Source organism: Globicephala melas, chromosome 2 (genome assembly GCF_963455315.2).
Source record: "Globicephala melas chromosome 2, mGloMel1.2, whole genome shotgun sequence".
Taxonomy (NCBI): Eukaryota; Metazoa; Chordata; class Mammalia; order Artiodactyla; family Delphinidae; genus Globicephala; species Globicephala melas.
Genome location: NC_083315.2, coordinates 93,813,470 through 93,832,990, shown reverse-complemented (window position 1 = coordinate 93,832,990; position 19,521 = coordinate 93,813,470). Strand labels below are relative to the sequence as shown.

Below are 19,521 nucleotides of genomic sequence, written 5' to 3'. Positions count from 1 at the left end.
GGATATCTCCCTCTGCTGGAAAGACACCTCTTTTTCAATTTAAGGGTGAAGGGTAATTTGTAAAAAAATTTTTTACCTGGGCTAGAGGAGCTTGAGGGCAATTTTCAAAGCCACTAAGAGAAAGGAAATGTGTCTGCACACAAATCCAAAGGAGACTCGTGCCACAGTGGATATGCACGGATATCACTAGCATTTACAGCCACCTGGGGCAGAAGAAGCCAGTGTGAGGGAGGGACTCTGACAAAATCCTTCCACAAGATCAACCTGACTGAAAACAATCACGCCTGCTCCATCGCCATTGTTCCCACGATAATCGCTCAGTACCCCTAAGAGCAACTAATAGACTTAAAATGCCTGCATGATTAGATTTTTGTTAAAATCAGGGAAGACTTTTTTCCTTCAAGCTTGACTTGATTATGCTATAACCACCTAATCAGAATTCCAAAAGCACCTTGTTTCAATATCACCTTGTTTCAATATCACCTATGACTGGGGGAAACGGAGTAATGTGTTAGACTCTAGAACCACATCTGTCATGAAAGGGCAGCCAGCAGCCCTCAGAGATATGGCGAGTTTCTTCACCTTAGCTCGGCCCACGTCTGTGCAGTCAGCTAATGCTGGAGTCGACCTTCCAACCCTATTAACATGCATTCCCTCATGGGGCCAGCCGAGCAGGCGTGCCTTCTGTCACAAGGATTTCTGAGCACTACCTATCTGCTAGGTATTGTGCCAGGCACTAGAGCGCAAAGATGGAAGAACGCACGGGAATGTTTCTTAACTAAATGGGGAAAGGCGGCATGTAAACAAACAATTATAACCGAGCAGATGATGGCTCTACTGGAGGGACACACAAAGGAGGTGGGGAAAGGGAGCACCTGGGAAAATGTCAAGAGCAAGCAGCCCTGTGGTGGAGTCTGGCAGGGGACAAGCTGTGGGAGAGACGATGCAAACACAACACAACCACGGATGACCAGAGATGGATGGAGTGCAGTAAAATGTGTTCTAGATCACTTTCTGGGAAGGGAAAAAAAAAGAGAAAGAAATGTATAAGTTATGCACGCTCTCAGTTGTTTTTCTCTGAACACGGAGAAGCTTTTCTAACCACCGCTCAGTAAATCCAGTGTGGTGGCCCCACGCCCACGCATGAATACATGTCCACTGTCTCTGATTCCCATTTGCTAAGTGACAGGTGACAAACCCAGGCTTCCCGTCATTTTTGATTCCATTCTAGGTTGGGAAATAGACCGCAGCACAAGCACACAGGCTCACTATACATCATTTTGTTAGTATGTGCGTCTCTAGAGGATGATGCAGGAAGTGTAGGTGGCCTCCCAATTCACTTGCTGACTTGGTGCCACGAAACAAATATCTGGGCAAGAAGTGAGAGAAAGAACTGTTTTCCCTTTGTCTTCGTGCACAACAAACCTATACTTTCCAGTAATCTGCATCTCTGAATAATGAAATAGGAATTTACCAAACTTGCTTTTCTACTAAAAGAACTTATCTTTTTTAAAAAATCAGGAATTTTGGATTAATACAATATATAAAATAGATAAAATAGATAAACAACAAGGACCTACTGTGTAGCACAGGGAACTATATTCAATATCTTATAATAATCTATAATGGAAAAGAATCTAAAAAAGAATACACACACACACACACACACACACACACACATATATATATATAACTGAATCACTTTGCTGTATACCTGAAACATTGTAAATCAACTATACTTCAATTAAAAAAAATAAGAATAAAAGACACACTGAAAAAAATGATGGCAAAAATACAGTAGATTTTCTGCTGGAAAGAAAATAAGGATTTCTTATTATTTGCATATTTTCTTGCCTAAAACCAAAGGCTCAAAATAACCCACAGGGATTATTGCATTGCTTCCAGGTAGTATAGCAACCTGTCCAGAATAATGTGTTCCCACTCTTGTTGAATCCTGTTCTTAAAAAACCTTCAGGATTCACAGCAGCATTATTTATAACAGCCAAAAAGTGGAAACAACCCAAATGTCCATCAACTAGTAAATGGATAAACAAAATGCGGTATATGCATACAATGGGAATATTATTCGGCAATAAAAAGGAATGAAGTAAGTTAAGAGAGTAGATCATGAGTTCTCATTACAAGGAAAATAAACATTTTTTGGTATCTATATGAGATGATGGATGTTAACTAAATTTACAGTGAATCATTTCACAATATGTGTAAGAGAAGTCATTATGCCATATACCTTAAACTTGTACAGTGCTGTATGTCAACTATAACTCAATAAAGCTGGAAAGAGAAAAAAAGAAGTACTGATACCTGCTATAACATGGATGAACCTTGAAAACATTATGCTGAGCAAAAGAAGCCAGGCACAAAAGAACACATATTGTATGATTCCACTTATATGAAATGTCCCCCCATACAGAGACAGAAAGTAGATTAGTGGTGGCCTCGGTCTGGGGGTGGGAATGGGGAATAACTGTAAATGAACACAAGGTTTCTTTTTAGGGTGACAGAAATGTTCTAAAGTTCAATTGTGGTCATGGCTGCACAACTGTACATATACTAAAATTCATTGACTTGTACATTTTAAATGAATTTTATGATATGTAAATTATATCTCAATAAAACTATTAAAAAAAAAAAACCTTCAGGAAAGAAAAGCCCACCCTGTGGACTGCAGACATAAGACCTCACCAAGCAGGTAATAAGGGGCCTCCAGAAAGACACACCTGCCGTGAACACAGAATGGATCAACACAAAAAGCATTAGGAGGGGCTTCCCTGGTGGCGCAGTGGTTGAGAGTCCGCCTGCCGATGCAGGGGACACGGGTTCGTGCCCCAGTCCGGGAGGATCCCGCACGCCGTGGAGCGGCTGGGCCCCTGAGCCATGGCCGCTGGGCCTGCACGTCCGGAGCCTGTGCTCCGCAACGGGAAGGATGGGAAGAGAAAACAAACACCATCACAATATAAAACCTTGGAAGTAGATGCTCCAAAGGAATTCTGGTGCTATCTGGCCAGGTCCAACAGGACTGTCTAATCATTTGTTAAATGGCCACTGAATTGTTCTCTTGTTCTTCCAGAAATGTTTTCATCCTGCATCAAAAGGCCCTAATTGCAGAGTTAGCAATCTGATGAGCAATCTACTGCAAATTGCAATGCAAATACCACTAATTCCAACCAAGCTGAAACTACATCATGATCCACCTCTGCCCCAGCATCGTCATGATGTAACCTCCCCAATGCTGTCTTCTGTGAGGCATCTGTTTCAGCAATCGATTTTCTTTCTGTTGACAACAAGCAGACTAAAAAGCAGTATTTGGAACACTGACTATTCACTATTTGCTTCGTGATGCTAATTTTTCAATACACTTAAAAAAAAAAAAAAAAAGTTGCACCCCTGGCTACCTGATCTTACCTGTCCAAGGCAATGGCAGGGAAGCTGAGGATAGTCACAGAGCAGAAGACTTTGTGCAAAAACTTAACGACCTTGCAGAAGAGCATGGTGTAGATCCACCAGCAACAGTGAGGACTGGTACTGAGGATGATGTCGAAGGGCACGCAGACCAGGCTGGCACAAATCCCCGAGCAGGCCAGGTTTTTAATGAACCTGTTGGTGACAGATTTGAACACGGTTGTGCGGCAAGTCGACCATAACACCATGAAGTTTCCTGGCCAGATAGGCAAAAATAAAAACAAAACAAAAAAAATGTTTAAATAAAAAGAAAGAAGACAAAAAAGAAAGAAAGAAAATACAGGTTAAAAAAAAGATTGAAAAACCATAGTTAAGAGATCATTTCAAAGAACTTTAAAGGCATAGGATATTGTCAATTTATGTGAAATTATTAAATCACTTTATAAGTATCAAAAAGTCTAGAAGAATTTTTAGCCATGAGTTTTATTTAATTTTAGGCATAATCGTATTATGATGATGATTCTGTCTCACCTGAGTATAAACAGTCAGCTAGGGATTACTTAACCTCAGCCAGTCTACTCTAACCAAGTTTGCAAATGACCTCGCCTTACCAAACTCTGTAACAGAAACAGGACGAAAGCCACACATGTGGCTTAAAATTTCCTAGTAGTGATATTTTTAAAAAGTAAAAAGAAGCAGGTGAAATTTTAATAGCGTATATTATTGAACCCAATCTATACCAAACATTATCATTTCAAAGTCATCATTACTTTAAAAAGTATTAAAGTAATATATTCATTCTTATTTTTGTGCTACATCTTTGAAATGTGGCGTGCGTTTTTTTTTGTTGTTGTTGTTATTTATTTATTTATTTTTGGCTACGTTGGGTCTTCATTGCTGCGCTCGGACTTTCTCCAGTTGCAGTGAGTGGGGGCTACTCTTCGTTGTGGTGCACGGGCTTCTCATTGCAGTGGCTTCTCTTGTTGCGGACCACAGGCTCTAGAGTGCAGGCTCAGTAGTTGTGGCGCACGGGCTTAGTTGCTCCGCGGTATGTGGGATCTTCCTGGACCAGGGATCGAACCCATGTGCCCTGCATTGGCAGGCAGATTCTCAACCACTGCACCACCAGGGAAGCCCCTGGTGTGCGCTTTTTAAATTGAAATATAATTAATATATAACAGTGTATTCTTTTTAGGTGTGCATGGTATATGTTTTATTTTACACTTACAACACATTTTCAGTTCACATTCGTCACATTTCAAGGGCTCCATAGCCACATGAAGCTGGCGGCCACTGGACAGGCCTGCACTGTTCTAGACCTTTAGTGTCAATAACACACTTGCCTGTCCGTCTCTGAGCATCTTCCTCCTGTGGCTTCCACAGGCCTACAGCCTCCTGGTGTTCCTCCCACCTCTCCCAGGCCCTGGCTGCCCCAAGTCTTCTTCACCAGGTCCTTCCCCATCCTCTCTCTCCAGCTTCTCCCTAGGTTAAATCACCCATTCAGGTGGCTCTCCACTGAAATGCTGGTGACTCCCACATTCATGGCCCAGACCAGGCCTCTCCTCTCAACTCCGGACTCCTGTCCCACTGAACATCTGATTCTCCACCCCTTCTCGGTCTGCTCTGCCCACCCATTGTCCTCCAGAGCCTACACAATCCAGGGCCTACCTGCCTAATCTCACGCCACGCTGCCCCTGGCTTGAAGGGCACTGGCTACGCTGCCCTTTTTTTCTGTTCTTGAAACACAACGAGGCTGATCCGGTCTCCACGCCTGTGCACAAATTTTTTATACTGCCTAGCATGGTCCTCGTGTGTCTGATTCCTTTTAATCCAGGTCTTAGTATAATTGCTGCCTCCTCAAAGAGGCCTCCGCAAACCATATTTTTATTTTAAATACTCACTGCTCCTCCCTCCAGCATACTCTCTTATAATATCCTCTTGTGGCCTTCTTAGCTCTTATCATAATTATTAATTTGTTTACTCATTTTCCCTTCAGTTCATGAGGATAAAAAAAATGTCAATCTTGTTCACTATTATAACTCCACTGCCTAGTTCAGTATCTGGCACAGAACAAGCATTCAGTAACTATTTAGATGAATGAATTTGAAAGAGGACAAACAGTAATCAAAAGTCCCTGCAGCAAGATAACCCGTTTCGTAGTAGGAATGTCATGAGAGGCTATTCTGAGTCAATAGTTCCCAAACCTCACTATGCATCAGAAGTACTATACCAGACATCCTGAATCATAGTCATAGGTATAGAACTGGGAACCTGCATTTGTAACAAGCACTTAAGATAGAGTTGGCTCCCAGACTGAAGTTACAGAAATGCCACATCTAGACAGAGACTGTAGCCTTTCATCTCCAGAGTCTCACAGGGCCCAAGTCGTCAGGTATGCTGGGCAGCCTACGTTACCAGGGGAGATTTTACCTGGTGAAAGATCCAGGTACACATGGCCAGTCAGTCATGACCCAAGGACACTGCTCTCTCCTGGGCACAGGCACACAGAATGCCCTCTAATGACTGAGGCAACAGCTCAGCCTCATGCAGAAGGACAGCATGGTGCCAGGGGAGGGGAGCACAGGGCTCAGGGCTGCAGCCGAAGCCACTACCAGGAGCTGCCTCGCTGCCTCAGATGCTGACATAACTTACTGTCAAGAGTCTCTTTGCAGACACAGTAGTCTACAGCTACTTCTTATCTGCCAGAAAAAAAATGGGCACTGCATTTAGGTAAGTAGGCCAGCTGCCTCCAGGAAATTCTCTACCAAACTTTCCTTACATAAATATGCTGACTCAGTGAGATGAAATTCACAGTGTGAATATATACACACGTTTGTTCAATAGAAAAGCTGTTTATACTAATATTACCACCTCAGGCCCCCTCAAGCTTTCCTGTCACCAAGGTTACAGACAGCAATAATGATATATTTGAAGCTCCATCTATATGGGGATTTTTTTTTCCTGGCCTTTCCCACTGAAATACAGATTAGGATCTGGCTGAAGCATCTTTCCTCACTTAAGTTTTACAGATAGGACTGAAAATCTGGTAACCATCTAATAATGAAATTGTCCACTTAAAGAAATCTGCCATAGGGCTTCCCTGGTGGTGCAGTGGTTAAGAATCTGCCTGCCAATGCAAGGGACACGGGTTCAAGCCCTGGCCCGGGAAGATCCCACATGCCGTGGAGCAGCTAAGCCCGTGCACCACAACTACTGAGCCTGCACTCTAGAGCCCACAAGCCACAACTACTGAGCCCACATGCCACAACTACTGAAGCCTGAGCGCCTAGAGCCCGTGCTCCGCAACAAGAGAAGCCACGACGATGAGAAGCCCGCGCACCGCAACAAAGAGTAGCCCCCGTTCACCACAACTAGAGAAAGCCCGCACACAGCAACGAAGACCCAACACAGCCATACATAAATAAATAAATAAATAAATTTTTTTTAAAAAAAGAAACCTGCCGTGAGGAGAGTGTCATAGTATCTTCAGTTGTTAATATCGGGGCTGTCTCCAGTCCACTAGGGGACTTCCTATAAAGACCATCCTTCTGCTTTATAAAACAAGACCCACAGGATTTTCTATTTCTCTATCACTGTTAATCTTTGTCGCTTGGTAGGTTACACTGAATAAAACATTTTGTATAACAAACAGGAAAATTCATTGCAAAGGAGAGGACAGGCTGTGTGCCAAGGTCTCTCATGCATACAGCAGATTTCTTTGAAACTAATGTCCATCATTACCCTCATACTCTAACTCTCTTATCTTTCTCTCTCCCTCCCAATTATGTCAGGCACACTTTTTTATTGTTTTTTTCTTAAATCATACATTTTATTAGTATGTCCATGCTTGCGAATGAGGAAACTTGTTTCCAATGAGTTATTACTGAAAAACCCGAGATGGCTATAATCACATTGTATCTCCACTTACTTATAAAACTCTACGAGGCATCTGAAGCCTAATCCCTTTTCCTAAGAACCTGAAGCTAAAGAAGCCTCTATGTTCTTTCCCTTCTTTAAACCACCTCTCGTCTTCACTTAAAAACTGACTCATTTGGCTCTAAGAACCCAAATTAGAAAAAAGTATCAGGAGAGGAGCACCCACACGCAAGATCTTATTGGCCACACATTAAAAAGAAAAGTGTGTGTGTGTACACATGTGTGTGTGTGTATACACACAACAAAACAAAATAATTACAGACTTGATCATTTAATCTCATGAGCACTTTAGATTCTTCTTAGCTTTACAAGGTACATCAAGGATAACTCAGCATATATTTTAAATAACACAGTATTCAACCTTGAGATACTTTTTAGTTTAGACATCATGGTCTAAATTACCCAACCCCCTTTAGAAATGATTCAAGTTCTCTACCCATTCTTCCTCCCTACATATTCCCATTATATTTTCTAATGCTGGATTCCATGACAACATTCAGTGCCAGGGCTGTGGGCACAGCAACACAATTAGTACACACTCACAGCACACACAACCAAAGGGGAATAAGAAGTAGAGCATGATGGCGCTGGTAATACAAACCTACTCTCCCTGGGACTGCTATTACTCTATCATTACTCCTCATCTAAAATACAAATCAAGGTTTCTCTTTACACAGTATAATCTGATATCAGACAATGCATAAAAGGACAAAAAAGAAAGTAAAAATTACCCACCCAGTGATAACTAACTGTAAACTTTAAGTATTTATCCTTCCAAACTTCTTTTTATATATACGGACTTTTTGATTATGCCAGTGGGACCAACTACTCACACTGCTTTTTTAGATCTTTTTCCGTAACAACCACCTTTCTATACAATAAATAAAAATAGATCTATATCATCATTTTAGCAGCTTCATAAAAGCAATAGTGCTTCTCTGGTTATACCCTAATGTATTTTGTCTATTGCACATTGATGATTTTTTTTTAAAGCTGTTTTCAATACATCTCTATTATACAATGTTGAGATCAACATCCTTATATATTTAAGTTCGGAGGAAGTGAACTGATTATTTACTGAAGATAAATTTCTAGAAGCAGAAGTTCCGGGTCAAAGAGCTTACACATTTTTTATATATATTGCAAAATGACCCTCCACAAAAGTCATATGAGAGAGGTGGTTTCCCCATATGCTAAAAGTTCTGCTGTCTCACTAAAATTTTGGAATTTTGCATACTTCCTCAATCCTACGATTCATATTTTCCTTATTTCCAGAAAATTTTCATCCATTGCCTCTGAATCTTGCCCTATCCTTTCTCCTTATTATCTTCTTCTGGAATTCTTATTAGATTTACGTTAGACCTCATTCTAGTCTCTTAACCTCTCATTCATATTTTCCATTTTCCATCAATTTATTGTCTTCTGCAAACTGAATGCTATTTCTCATGTCTTCCTTCCATTTTATCAATTCTCAATTCATCTGGAAGCAATCAAACCATCATTCTTTCTTTCTTTCTTTTAGCTTCTTGGGTAGTAAACTTTTTGAAATTTGTATTTGGGTCCACTTCAAACTGCTTACTCTTTATTCCTAGTGTCTAGTTATTTTACTCTGGCTCTTTTCCTTCTTTAATCTGTAATCACGTTTGTTTTTTTGGCTGTGTTGGCTCTTTGTTGCTGCACACGGCTTTCTCTAGTTGGTGGTGAGCGGGGGCTACTCTTCGTTGCGGTGCGCAGGCTTCTCACTGTGGTGGCTTCTCTTGCTGCGGAGCACGGGCTCTAGGGTGCCCGGGCTTCAGTAGCTGTGGCTCATGGGCTCTAGATCGCAGGCTCAGTAGTTGTGGCACATGGGCTTAGCTGCTCCACGGCATGTGGGATGTTCCTGGACCAGGGCTAGAACTGGTGTCCCCTGCATTGGCAGGCGGATTCTTAACCACTGTGCCACCAGGGAAGCCCCTGTAATCATGTTTTTTAAATGCTTGTACTTTCTTTTAGATTATTCTATTGTTTCTAGTTCTAGATGTGTTAATTTTGCCATTTGTTGGTTCTCCTGGCCCTCCTTTTATGGTTTTCCTCACATGGTTTTTAATGTTCAGTTATGAGCTCATAGTACATGGGGGTTGTTTTTCTGTGGCAGGCTACAGACCCTGGTTGTGGAAATGTTTCAAGTGGCTAGCCAAGCACATATTAGTACTTTGTTGCACTTTCATGTGCAAATCAAAGATAATGCAGTTGAAAGACCATTCTGAGAAAGGTTTAGTGTGTGGGGAAATTTTTACCCTAGGGAGATGCAGGATATTTTAATGACTAAGAGCACAGACCCTGAAGCCTTACTCCCAGATTCAAGTCCCAGCTCCACCACTTACTAGCTCTGTGATCATGGGTGAATTAACTTCTCTGTGCCTCAGTTTCACCATCTGTAAAGTGGACATAATAACAACGCCTATGTCCCAGGGGCATTGTGAGGATTTAATGAGCCCATACAAGTAATATAAGCACAGCACTTAGAACAGCTTCTTGTGCCTAATACATGCTACGTAAGTAGATATGTCACTGTTATTATTAGTTGCAAAAGTTTCCAAGGAAAGGTCTGACAGAGAGAGAAACAGTGAGAGGCTGGGCCAGAGGAAACGAAACCTGGAGCTGTATATAGAGAAGACAGAAGAGGACAGGTCCCTAGAAGGACTTGGAAGCAATCAGGAAGAAGAGGTAAGGTAGGACTGACTGGCCTGCAGGTTCCACATGGAACACTGGGGTCTGACAAGGAAGAAACTCCTAGGTTTACCCTGTGGAGGTCCCTTGGGTGGTGCTGGCAAACTCACAGCAGACTGTCCCATGGGGTCATGATGGGTGCCTGGGACTCTCGTGTTTGAGTAGTTGTGACAACTTCAGAGCTCCGTCCTCAGGCCTGTGGCACACACACAACTTGTCTCTCTCCCTCTCACTGTTGTCTGGATTCAGTGACTTCACTAAAGCCTTGTCTCCCTGGCAGGGGGGGCAGGGGCCGTTGCAAGATCTGCTCCCTCCTAGAATGTCCAGCCTCCATTTGAATTGCACGTGACAGGTCTCAGACCAAGGACGTCTCTTCTCCAGATGGAGTCCTGCTCCTAGAATCCATCAAGCCTATCATAAGACATTCCAAACACCTTACAGGAATCTTGCAGCAGCACACAAACATGATACATCTTAATAAAGCCCCAGAGTGAACTAAAAACCCAAAGGGTCAAAAAAAATCAAAAAAGGAATCAATGATCTTGACATCGTTTCATTAAGAAAAATGAAAAATCTCAAAGTGATGATGGCTTCCTAATGTTTTCAATTCAATAATCTAAACAGCTTGAAACCATCAAGAGATTATTTGTATCATTATGGGAAAAGTTTTAAAAATGCTATCTGGCCAACGATAATGGTACAAGTAATAAAACAATGATTATTACTATACTTTATCATTTGCTTTAAAAACTTTTTAAAACATTAATAATTACCCACCATCTTCCCAATAGGTAGCCACTAAGCACTCTTGTGCATTTAGACACACAGGTTGAGCAATTAAGAATTTTAATCAGAATTTAAATTTTGAAAAAGTCTATTCAAAATTATTTGAAAAAAAAAAAAAACTTCAATTGGCCCTTGAACAAAGCATGGGTTGATCTGCATATAACTTATAATCAGCCCTCCACAGTTTCTCCACATCCATGGATTCAACCAACCATGGAATGTGTAGCACTATAGTAAATATTTACTATTGAAAAATATCTGCATATAAGTGGACCCACGCAGTTCCAACCCATGTTGTTCAAGGGTCAGCTGTATTCAGTTTCTTACCACCTTTCTAGAAAGTAAAGGTGTCCCTGAATATCTGAGGGCATTTCTCCATTTTATTTAGGTATGGTTCAGAGGTAGTTTCATTAGGACACTGATTTTTGCAAAGAGTTAGTTTTAAGAGAATGCCAGGGCTTCTCTGGTGGCGCAGTGGTTAAGAATCTGCCTGCCAATGCAGGGGACATGGGTTTGAGCCCTGGTCCGGGAAGATCCTACATGCTGTGCAGCAGCTAACCCTGTGCACCACAGCTACTGAGCTCTAGAGCCTGCAAGCCACAACTACTGAGCCCGCATGCCACAACTACTGAAGCCCACATGCTGCATCTACTGAAGCCTGCGTGCCTAGAGCCTGTGCTCTGCAACAAGAGAAGCCACTGCAATGAGAAGCCCGTGCACCACAACGAAGAGTAGCCCCCGCTCGCCGCAACTAGAGAAAGCCCGCACGCAGCAACGAAGACCCAGGGCAGCCAAAAATAAATAAATAAAATAAATAAATTTATTAAAAAAAAGAATGCCAGAGGGCGAAAAATGCGAGACTGACTAAGTAAACCCATTTTGAAGAAGAGCAGAGGTACAACAGTAACTTGATTAATATTACCAAAGCATTCAGTAGTTCCCTACTGCCACTAGGAAAAAAACAAACTTCTCAACATCATATAATACCCTTTAAGATACGACCCCTGGCTGCTCCCAAGCTTACTATCCAAAGTTACAGCATTATGATAGAATGAAATAACCCTGGAAATCTAAAGGGCAAATCCACATTTTTCTCTGAACCCTTAAACCTGCTGCCTAAGCAAAACCCTCAAAGGAAACTCCCTTTCATTAGCAAGAGTGCGAGAGAGAGAGAGAGAGAGAGAGAGAGAGAGAGAGAGAGAGAGAGAGAGAAGCAAAGGTAAGACAAGATAGGAATAAAGAACTCCTCAGTGTAGAGAAGGCAAATGGTACCTGACAAGTTCAAAAACAAAAAAGACACTGTTAAGCTCCGTGAACCTGGGGACACAAATATTCAAACTGAGTTACAAAGTTCACACTTTCAAAGGAAAGCTTAAATAGTTCTAAAAATGATTCTATTTTATTCTGATTTTTAAAAAATCTTTCTCCCGTTAATCTATGTGGGTAAATTTCCCAGCTACCCAGAGAGTCAGCACTGGCAAGGTGATAAGTAGCTTTTTGCCACTGGTATTATTATGAATTATGGCCGCAGCAAGAATGGGGAGGAAAACAAGCTTGTAGCCAGAGCACTGTGCCTGGTGGTTTTCAATACAATTTGCTCTTCCTCTGAGTCTAAAAGTTTGAGCCTTTCCCTCACTAATGAAGTGTCAATTTGCTGTAACTTGTGATTAAACTATCTAATATCTGCCCAACTCTTTTTAAACTGATCATTATTAGCGTGAGAAAACTGTTACTTTAGTTACAATTAATCTGATTCCAGAGGTTGTTCTGAAATGACACAGAAGGTTCCAATTAAGCAGGAATTGGATTAGCAGGAAGAAGCTATGTAGTAAGTTTATTAAAATTCATGGTGAATTTCAAATAATTGCTTTGAATGAAAAGCATCTTATGAAATACATATCCCCAATCTAACCTTGGATGGTTTCCCCTTAGAATACGTGTTCCCAATGAATAATTCAGATAAAATATTAACAGGATTCAGTTTTGTAAAACATAAGAATATAGAAAGAGACTCCAACAATAGCCTCTTCCACTCAACTCCTGTGAGGTTGCACAAAGAATTTTAGGTGAGCCTGCAACAAATGTGCATATGTTTTAGCAACAATGGTATCCCCAAAGGTAAGGCAGACTATGTAACTCAATCAAGACAAAGAGATCCCAGTGACCATAGCCACTGGGGTTCTCTCATGGAAGTCGCAATGCCCCTGAAACTAGCTCAATCTCTCACATCTCTCAACACACAGCAAGATACACAGATCTAAAAGGTGAGAAGAAAGACTCACAAAATCTGAAGTTGATAACTGTCCCTTTCTTTTTCTTTTTCTTTCTTTTTTTTTTTTTTTTGTGGTCCGCGGGCCTCTCACTGCTGTGGCCTCTCCCGTTGCGGAGCACAGCCTCCGGACGCGCAGTCTCAGTGGACATGGCTAACGGGCCTACCCGCTCCGCGGCATGTGGGATCTTTCCGGACCGGGGCGCGAACCTGTGTCCCCTGCCTCGGCAGGCGGACTCTCAACCACTGCGCCACCAGGGAAGCCCCTGTCCCTTTCTTTGACTACTGAAATTTTTTCCATATAAACTAACCAGAAAATTTTCATAACTTCACAGGATTCCTTGCTCTCCGATCTCTCACATTAAATAGGTTAACCTCCCTGAAAGGTATATTATTCCCTGAAAAAAAAATATGGCAAGAGTCTCAGTATCATTGGCCCCATCTAACTGTGACAGCTTCGAACCTTTAATAACCACAAGCTCCATTTCCCCCTCAGTAGGTGTATAGAGAAAGCTTCCAGGGAAAAGGAGGAAACCAGTTATCAAACTCTCTCTCTCATTACACAAGCTCCCCCTGGATCTGCATGCTAACAAGATATTCCTGATTAAGTGGAGGTGAAGTAGTTCACTGCCTTAAATGTCTACGCCACAGGCCATCCTACTAAGAGGTTCTTGTCTATATTAAATTGCTTATGTAGTCTTTGAAGGCAGGGTCTGTATCTTCTGCAGCGTTCATATAGCATTAGCCTAGAGGGGTTATTTCTCCCATAAAATATTGTGAGATTACGAAGCCTGAGAAGAACCTTATCTGGAAATTCTGTTGACCCTCATGAGCACGAACCATGGTTTTGTATCTAGGAGTTGCTTCATAAATACCCAGATAAATGAATGAATAAAAGCTTGAAGTTCAATGTGACTCTATCAGAATTATCAGAATGTTTTTTCTGTGTACTCAGTTTTTCAGGTACATCTATTGATGCCAACTGCCTCTGATCAACAAGCTGAATGTTTACTATCTCCCGATCGCCGGCACACAGTGTCAGAGCAGCTTGAGAGTGATGTATTCAACAATATATCACACTATACTATAATTAGTCTAGTGAACGTGCACAGAATACACATGCATTCTATTCTCCTACGCCCTCAGTTCCAGCAACTACAATTATGCAGTCTGAAAGGGAAAATTATGTTGGAACTATTTCCAAAGAACACAAGGGTAAGATAATTAGAGGGCTAAGAAAGGAAAGTGAGCCCAATCCTGCTTCAGTCCACGGGGACCCAGCGTGGCTGATGTGAGGTGGAGGAATAAGATTTTGGAAATGAGCATCCCTTATTCCTCACGATCTGGCACAATCTGACAATGACATTAATTCAGAGTTGAAAGCTCCATTGCTTTTTTTTTTTTTAGCTGAGTTTGGAAGGAGAAGGGGAGAGGCTGGAAGGTGAGGGGCAAGAAATGGCAATTCTAAACCTTCTCCTAGCAGATTTCGGGCCACTCCCTCACTAGTGGGGAGGTTCCATCTGCTCTAGCATAGACTTTCCCATGTCTCCTTCACCACTTTCTCCAATTCCTGCAAGGAAGGAGGAGGCCAGCAGCAGAGGGGTGTTTGTAGAGTGAGGAGCTGGGATCAGGAGAGCCAGAGCAGCAGATGGTATAAGATCTGGAGGAAGCCAGACCCAGGCCAGGGCCAGAGACACATGGTCAAGGCAGGGAAGGCTCTGGAAGGAAGTGATGGATCTGAAAGTCAGAGCTCGGTGGGGAATAGAACACAAGAGACATTGAAAAGATGAGTTACAGCACACAGCCCATCAAGGCCCACCAACAACATAAAAAAATGAAATAAATGCTCAGATAAAATACTAGGAGCCAAGAGCTCTGTAAGAAGCGGGGATTGGCACATGGGTAACATGGAAGGAGCTTGATAAGTGAGACAGCCTCAGTCTAGACTCTGAACTTGGATATGACTCTTTGTGAGGCAAGAACTGAACCAATAAGATGTATTTAGGGGCCTTGCAGGTGTAACACGATTTTGGAAATACCTGTAATGAAGGGCGCGTGGATGGGCAGCAATAACACCTTTCAGAAAGCAGATTCTTAACATTTCTCTTTCTCTCTTTTCCCCTTTTTCTCCTTCAAGTAGTAGCAGAGGATGGAGAGAGAAGAGAAGATGACAAAAATTGAGAGCAAAATAATAGGGAGAATAATTGCAATTCCATTTATCTCCACGCCAAGACCTAGCTTGTACGTGCATTTCCCAGTGACTATTTAAGGCAACCAAGGCCTTCTGTGCCTGAATATTCATTAGTCACATTGCTGAAAACTGGACAAAAGGTTTCTTTTCTTTGTATCACGTTCCAAGAATCCAGGATTCATGATTATGGTAACCACAGTGATACAGATAAACAGAGAAGGAGAATTCTCCTTTAGCATTTCATGAATGAGCAGCTTCCAATTCCTGTATTTTTCCTCTAATATTTGCTGATTTGAATAACGCTGAGTCATTTACCATGTAATTTTCCTGCTGGTTCAAAATAAAATCAGCATGAAATACTATTAGCTTGTGTAAAGCACTAAGATCAATGAAGAGATGTGACCTCTTAATTCCCCATTATGAAACAAAAGGCCAGGGGAAGCTTTTTTTTTTTTTTTTTTGCGGTACGCGGGCCTCTCACTGTTGTGGCCTCTCCCGTTGCGGAGCACAGGCTCCGGACGCACAGGCTCAGCGGCCATGGCCCACGGGCCCAGCCGCCCCGCGGCACGTGGGATCCTCCCGGACCGGGACACAAACCCGTGTCCCATGCATCGGCAGGTGGACTCCCAACCACTGCGCCACCAGGGAAGCCCTAGGGGAAGCATTTTTTATCTTGTGAGATACTGATTTTCCTCTTTGTGTGTTTGTAAATTACTGGCTTTCAGAGTGTAGTCAATGTCACTGATTCAATGTGAATGAAGTAAATAAGATAAAATATAAAATCTGTTCACTTTCATTAAGCTCCAGTTTCCATTAGTCTTGCCTCTGACATTATTCTTATAAAGGTTTAAGCATGCAAACACCATGGCCAAAGGCAGAACATTGGCTAATAAATATTAGCCAACAAATTTTAATATTACCCCAAGGAAATAAAAGTGAGCATATATACAATGGTCAAGGAAACAGTGACCAGCTACAACATTTTAAATTGCCATTTTTCCAATTAGAAACTCTATAATGTTTTAATAGGAATAAGAAAGTAATCTACAACATTTAATTGACTTTATATACTCACATGAATGGAAGGAACCTGGAAGAGTCATCTATACCTCCTTGTTTCCACATAAGACTATGTAAATCTTGTGCAGAGGAAAGATATTTTTGCTAACTGTTAAGACTTCTGGGAAAAACAATACCTTCAGGCCCCCCTACGGTAATCAGCTTCCAAGATGGTCAGTGATCCCTGCCTCCTGGTATTCCTGTCCCCACGTAGGCTTCTCCCACAACTGAATAGGTAAACAATGGGATGTAGCAAAACGACAGTGAGACTTCCAAGGTCATAAAAGACATTGCCATAAAAGACATTGTCTTAATCTCTTGAATCACGTGCCTTGGGAAAAGCCAGAAGATTCTGGCTACTCATTACAACCTCTGCGTCTCCTTCCTCTACCTCTCAGCTTTTTCACAATGAAAATAGCTTTAGTTTATTTCTTTTTTTTTAAGATTTATTTCTTTTTTTTTATTTTACTTTATTACCTTTGGCTGCAACCGGTCTTAGTTGCGGCACACGGGATCTTTGTTGAGGCATGCAGGATCTTTTGTTGCAGCGTGCAGGCTCTTCGTTGTGGCGCGTGGGCTTCTTGCTAGTTGTGGCGTGTGGGTTTTCTCTTCACTAGTTGTGGCATGCAAGCTCCAGAGTGCATGGGCTCTGTAGTTTGCGGCACACAGGCTCTCCAGTTGAGGCGCATGAGCTCAGTAGTTGTGGCACGCGGGCTTAGTTGCCCTGTGGCATGTGAGATCTTAGTTCCCAGACCAGGGATTGAACCTGCATCCCCTGCACTGCAAGGTGGATTCTTTACCACTGGACCACCAGGGAAGTCCCAGCTTTAGTTTATTTCTGAGTGTTTTTTTTTAAACTAACACATGTTCACTATTATAAATTCAAATGGTTCAGAAAAGTATAGGAAGAAAGAAAAATCACCTGGAATCCCACCACCTTAAGATAAACATGAAACATGATTAATATTCTGGTCATCATCTTTTAATACACCTCTATATGTGTATAAACACAATTTTATGTAAACGGTATACCATTTGTACATACTGTTCTTCTTTGTGGACACTAGTGTGATTTTCTATTTATTCGTAAATTTATACGCTGTATTTAGACATATATGAATATATCACAGTTTATTATTCACCCTTTGTCCTCTAGATGGGCATTCACTTTGTTTATCAGTTTTTGCCATTATAACTAATATTGCAATAAATACTGTACATATATGCTTATTTTCTGGTGTTTATATTTCTGTGACATTGATTTCTCCTTTCCACCAGCAATGTGTACAGAACCTTTTCCTCCAAAATTTTTGCCTATAGCAGGCGCAATCACTTCTCATGGAGTTTTGCTAATCAGTGGGTGAGCAGTTATATGAAGATCCAGAAGCGGTAGTCCCTGTGCCCAGTGCCCTAGGCTTCATGGATGAGGCATCACTGGTAGGGCATATACTTTTCAGAATGGATTACTGTTAACATTTCTGGAAAGCACTTCAGCCAGTTTGGGGTTGAACACTGCTCTAGTCCACCATAAGCTCAGTAACAGGTCTACTTGGGTCAGGCAGACCTTCGTACATCATGCTCTGTCTCCCAGATTACATACACTGCCTCTGTGGGGGGCAAGCACCCCCAAGAGTGTTAGCATGAATTGCGCTGGGGTGCCTACTTCACCAGCCAGATAAGGAGGACAGAGTGGCAGAAGAGGGAAAAAGAGAAAAACCTTAGGCCTCAGAGGAGAGCTGCAACCCACAACAAATCAGTCCCCAGAATTGTGGTACAAATCTGATCCAAGAAACATCCAGTCTGAGCAAGCCAGAGCAGAACAAGGAATGAGGAATTAAGGGTACCGGCTAGAAGCAGAAGTGGGAAGTCACTTCTAGAAAAACTTACTATTCAGCAAAGGACATTGAGAGGGAGTATACTTCTGGAAAAAACTTCCATAGCTGGAGTAAAGACAGGACCCAGGGATGCTTGCAAACTAGAAAAACCTCAGGAAAGGGGGACCACACAGGAAGGTGGACCTAGTTTTAGCAAGGAAGGTGCAAGAAAGGCTCAGAAGCTGCTGGGCCCTAGGAGTCCTTAACTCTCCAGGTGCTCCTCTCTCTAAGCCCGACATGCTGGCCACTGGAAGGTCCTCCCCTTCTGCAGGGGGCTTCTACAGGTTCTGCAGAGAGCAGGGTAGAGCAAGGCAGCACGCCCACAGCATGACCACTGCAGAGCTGGGGCAAAGCCAGAACACCCACAGCACCTGTGCACACACATTGTTTCCTTCTTGTTCCTGTAACCTTTCCAAATGGCATTTACATGAAATCCATCTTTTCGATGGTTTTTAATTCATACGGTGCAATGAGCTTCTATGATTAAAATCCATCATGCTCATTAAAGCTGCTTCTTCAGCTCTTGCCTGGAGAAAACTGAAGCCTGTGGAGGCCTGAAAGCAGTTGCAAATGTGCCAGCAGGGTCAGCGTCCAAGAAAGACCACTGACCACTGACACAGGGTATCCTCAGAGAATGGCAAAAATTAAAATTAAAAGGAGAAAACATTTCCCACCACTAGTTAGCGAAAATAAAATTTATAAGATCAAGTATTAAAGGCTATGGGGATATAAACATTTTATGTTTTTGGTGGGCAAGTAGATCGCTATAGTGAATGAAAAGTAACCTGGCAGTATCTACTAAACGCATGTTCCTTGACCAGTCCTACTTTTGTGAAACTATCCTACAAATAAAAGAATCAATATATAAGGCTGTACATTGAGCTATGTTTGCTGAAGGACTGCTGACCATGACCTCAAGATTGAAAACAACCTGAATGCCCATCATTAGGATAAACTGTGGCATGTCCCTATAGGAAGATAGAGAAATATATAGAAGGATACACCCCAGGCTGTCAACATTGATTACTTGAAGCAAAGTGGAATGGGCGGATGGCATAATACACGTGTGTAACTTAATTTGTTTCTAAACTAAAGAAGTGAAAGGGAAAATATGTTTGCTCACACACACCTCTCTATGTCTATCCAGCCTGGTATGATGCTGAAGACAGTCTTCAGCTGACTGAAGACAGCTTTAGGGGTTAATTTTTCTATTTCCAAAAGTCTACTGTTAAAATACAGACATTTCTGGGTTTTTTGGCCCTTACCACCTGGGGAAA

General features: G+C 42.0%; 1 protein-coding gene across 1 annotated transcript in view; it reads right to left on the bottom strand.

Moving 5' to 3' along the window:
- Positions 1 to 19,521, bottom strand: part of GPR176 (G protein-coupled receptor 176) — a 92,281-nt gene that overhangs the window by 3,498 nt on the left and 69,262 nt on the right. The window contains exon 2 of the mRNA XM_030842953.2: positions 3,424 to 3,676. Coding sequence (XP_030698813.1) covers positions 3,424 to 3,676 — 253 coding nt within the window. The remainder of the gene's footprint in view (positions 1 to 3,423; positions 3,677 to 19,521) is intronic.